Source organism: Loa loa, assembly GCF_000183805.2.
Source record: "Loa loa unplaced genomic scaffold supercont3.342, whole genome shotgun sequence".
In the NCBI taxonomy this organism is placed as follows: domain Eukaryota; kingdom Metazoa; phylum Nematoda; class Chromadorea; order Rhabditida; family Onchocercidae; genus Loa; species Loa loa.
Window position 1 is genome coordinate 35,905 of NW_018108522.1, and position 3,944 is coordinate 39,848.

Consider the following 3,944-nt stretch of genomic DNA (forward strand, 5'->3'; position numbering starts at 1 on the left):
CTACCTTTTATTTTCTTTTTTNTTTTTTTTTTTTTGTCTTTTGTTAACATTGCGTCGTTCTGATAAAAGAATGATGAGAGTATACTTTTTTCTCGTCCTTCCATTTCATCAATATTTCATCGAAATTTTTAATTAAAAAAAAAAATATCAAATTTGGAATTACGATTATGATGAAAGAGAATTTATCAAAACTTTAAAAGAGAAAAGGTAATTTTTTGCATAAATTATACTTTTTCTTTTTTTTTGTTTAATGATATTATTGATGACAATTGTGACATAAAGGAGGAAAAAGAAAGGAAGAGAGAAAGGGAAAGAGAAAAAAAGGATTGAAGAGAGGCGGAAGGTCAAATTTTAATGCATTTCGTAATAAAATGACCCGAAATGGTGAGAAGTGAGAAGGAAATCGAAATGGAAATGAAAAAGGGACGAAATTCCGAAACAAAAACAAAAAAAAAGAAAAAAAATTGGCATAATGACGAATTCTTAATTCAAGTAAGAATTCTAATCATTTTAGAAAATCTTGAAACAGAAATGAATAGAAATCAAAAACTTTAATTAAATTGAAATGCTACAAGGTGAAAAAGAAAAAGGTAAAAGAAAATGAAACAAAAATTAGTAGTGAAAATGTTTGTTTTTTTTTTTTCTTAAGTAAAATTTTATATTGTCAACCTTGATCATTTTATCGACCGATCATTTTGCGTGGGAAAATGGTAATGCTTTGGAGTATATTTACTCTATCAATAACTTGACCTTCTATTTTTATATCTATCATCTCAACAATTCTTCTGGTCATATTTTTCTGAAGACACAAAAAGGATAGCTGTTGATGAAAATGAATACTACTGCATAATATTAATTGGGCAGTTTAAATGGTTGTAAAATAAAAAAAAAAAAAAAGAAAAGGAATAGCTATTGAATCGTTTTAGCTAAACGATTTAAATGGACTGGAAATAATGCAAAATTTTTTTGATTAAATGATATTATCAATATAAAATGGTATTTCTCAAGGTTAACAATAGTTAAGGTTAGTCTTTTTAATAATAATGTTAAATATGACTAAGCTTGCTGCAAAGCCTATGAATCAAGAAATTAACATTTTCTTGTATAACTTGCGGAGATCTTCATTTCTCCTTAATGCTAGGACCTTTTGTTTTTTTTGTTATTATAAATGGATGAATCAAAAACAACCAAATCTAATATTTTGTAAATGAAATCAATTTTTTATTTACATTTGATATATTAAGTGTTTATGTTTAAATGCATGATCCGAAACACAGCTATTCAAAAATTCACTCAATCAAAATTTGATGACAATGAACAATGCTACACATCTCTGTCGATGTTTTCGCTTGTCAAGGACGTAATATTTTCACACAGTATCCTAAGCCGATAAAAATTTTCATACCGTCCCGTGTATTCTATTCAACGAACCGCATTTAAAAACCGGTCCGAGATTTCGATATTTTTGGGGAAGTGGGGGTGAGTGCGCAGGAATTGGAGTATTTGAGCTGATGGGGTTAGAGGAAGAAGCGCGGGGCGAGAAGAATGGATCTTCTTGTATGTGTTATATGTGTGAAAATGATATTGTCCTATATGTGTCATTTATATGGAAATGATTTAGGATGGAGTTTCATGAAATTCTCATGTGTTGCGGAATATTTTTCAATAAATTTCCTAACAAACCAGCAGATTAGGTAATGCGGTGACAGCTGAGTTAATCTAGGTTCTGTGGGAGGTTAAGAGAAAAGTTACTAGCGTCACCTCCACACTTTCGACTTGCAGATCCCCAATTGCTTCGTACGAGTTTATGAATGGCCTGGGCTGACTTTCATTTTCTATTGCCTGATTTTGCGAATTACTGTACTACATTAGCTTTGACTGGCAAGTCTAACAGATTGATGGTAGGAAATTGATCAAAGAGCAAGTCTTGGTGTTGTAGAAGTTTCGTTAGCCCCATCATAATTGCGAAATATATTTGCAGGTGGATGCGTTAGTTTTAGGTTTTAAACCGACAAATCAATCATTTTCAATTTGGATTACTCTTGTCCTTAACCATTATTAATTTCTTCCAGTACCCATCTAGAACTTCTCTGTAAATAGATTGCTCTATCCTTGGTAAATGTTTCCATTCTAGTATTGTTTAACTTTTGTCTTAAATAAGCTCTGTCCATGTCATTTGTTTCAGTCTTTCAAAATCGCATAAAATGTCGTTTCTCTTCTATGCATCATTTGATTGCATAACGGAAGAAATTTTTTTTTTACCTGCATAACATTATCCTACATAACACGAGAAATTTCTATCAAGTTTTCGAATAGTAGTGTACCTTTATAAGTGTATGGTTCAGTGGTTTTGAAGTAATGCGGTAACAGCTGAATTAATCTAGATTCTGTGGGAGGTTAAGAGAAAAGTTACTAGCGTCATCTCCACACTTTCAACTTGCAGATCCCCAATTGCTTCGTACGAGTTTATGAATGGCCTGGGCTGACTTTCATTTTCTATTGCCTAATTTTGCGAATTACTGTACTACATTAGCTTTGACTGGCAAGTCTAACAGATTGATGGTAGGAAATTGATCAAAGAGCAAGTCTTGGTGTTGTAGAAGTTTCGTTAGCCCCATCATAATTGCGAAATATATTTGCAGGTGGCGTTATATTACTCGTTTGGATACTTGTTTTTTTTCTTTTTTTTTTTTTTTTTTCAGGTTTTACCCTGCTTCACTGTCGCTTCAGAGACCTAACGAGACAACTGTGATGAATCGTGGTAGTGGTCGCGATAAATTGTAAGTGTTGCGTAATACAAAATCTAATATAGCAATCTTGAAGATGTGGTTTGGGAAAAAGATATTTAATATTACTTGCAGTGGTGGTGGTGGTAGTCGTAGCTTTGGTAGCCGAGGTGGTGGAAGCAGTGGTAACCGAGGAGGAATGGGTGGTCGCGGGGGTCCACGGAGCTTTGGTGGCCGTGGCAGTGGAATAAGTGGTGGTGGCCGTTTTGGTGGTAGCTTCGGTGACAGGAAATATGATTTCGGTAACAAGTTCTTAAACAGTTTCATTTTTCATCATATGTTTGCATTGTCATGTGCTTTCTCAGATTTATGTCCACAAGTTAGACTATATAACTTTTCTAGTTGTAATGGATGTTAAGATGTTAAATTTTAGGAAGTCGTGGTGCTTCCGGCGGTAACAGTCTTCGCCCAATTGATTGGAGTCGTGAAAATCTTCGACCATTCGAAAAGAATTTTTACCATGAACATTCTGCTGTTACACGTAGGGAACAGGTTTCTTTTTTCTCGTGTACTACAAATAATTTATGCTAGGAAGTAGATCAATCAGGAATTTGTAAAACAAAATATTCCCATGTTGGTATTAATGCGCTTAACTAGATAAAAGTAATCAGTGTCGCTTCACAGATCTAACGAAATAACTATAATGGGTCATGGTTTAGCAGTCGTAGATACAATTTGGAAGTTTTCTACGGAATATTCGTCTGAAGTCCATGATTTTTTTTTCAGGTTGAAATAGACAAGTGGTTTACAGATAATCAGGTTACTGTTGAAGGGAACGATCTTCCTCGTCCAGTTTTTGATTTTAAAGAAGCAGGTTTTCCGCAAGTTCTCACAGATATGCTTTTTGCAAATTTTCAAAAACCAACAGTTATTCAATCAATATCATGGCCAATTGCATTGAGTGGTAGAGATATGGTTTCAATAGCAAAGACCGGTTCTGGAAAAACTTTCGCGGTTCGTTATATCTTTATAGTTCATACAGAACAGATCTGTCTATATATTTTTATAATCTATGCAGGTTAGAACATTTGATTAAATGATTTTTCATGCGTAACTTATGAATATTTATCTCGCGGTCTTTCTGTCAACGTATATATATATATATATATATATATATATATATATATATATATATATATATATATATATATATATAGT

At 32.9% G+C, this 3,944-nt stretch overlaps 1 protein-coding gene across 4 annotated transcripts in view; it reads left to right on the forward strand.

The window, feature by feature from the left end:
* Window positions 1–1,477: 1,477 nt before the first annotated feature.
* Window positions 1,478–3,944, forward strand: part of LOAG_18523 (DEAD box polypeptide 17) — a 7,392-nt gene continuing 4,925 nt past the window's right edge. For all 4 annotated transcript variants that reach the window (XM_020451183.1, XM_020451185.1, XM_020451184.1 and 1 more), the window contains exons 1-5: window positions 1,478–1,557; window positions 2,703–2,780; window positions 2,862–3,028; window positions 3,160–3,278; window positions 3,513–3,740. In XM_020451183.1, coding sequence (XP_020305056.1) covers window positions 2,752–2,780; window positions 2,862–3,028; window positions 3,160–3,278; window positions 3,513–3,740 — 543 coding nt within the window. In that variant the 5' untranslated portion in view covers window positions 1,478–1,557; window positions 2,703–2,751. The remainder of the gene's footprint in view (window positions 1,558–2,702; window positions 2,781–2,861; window positions 3,029–3,159; window positions 3,279–3,512; window positions 3,741–3,944) is intronic.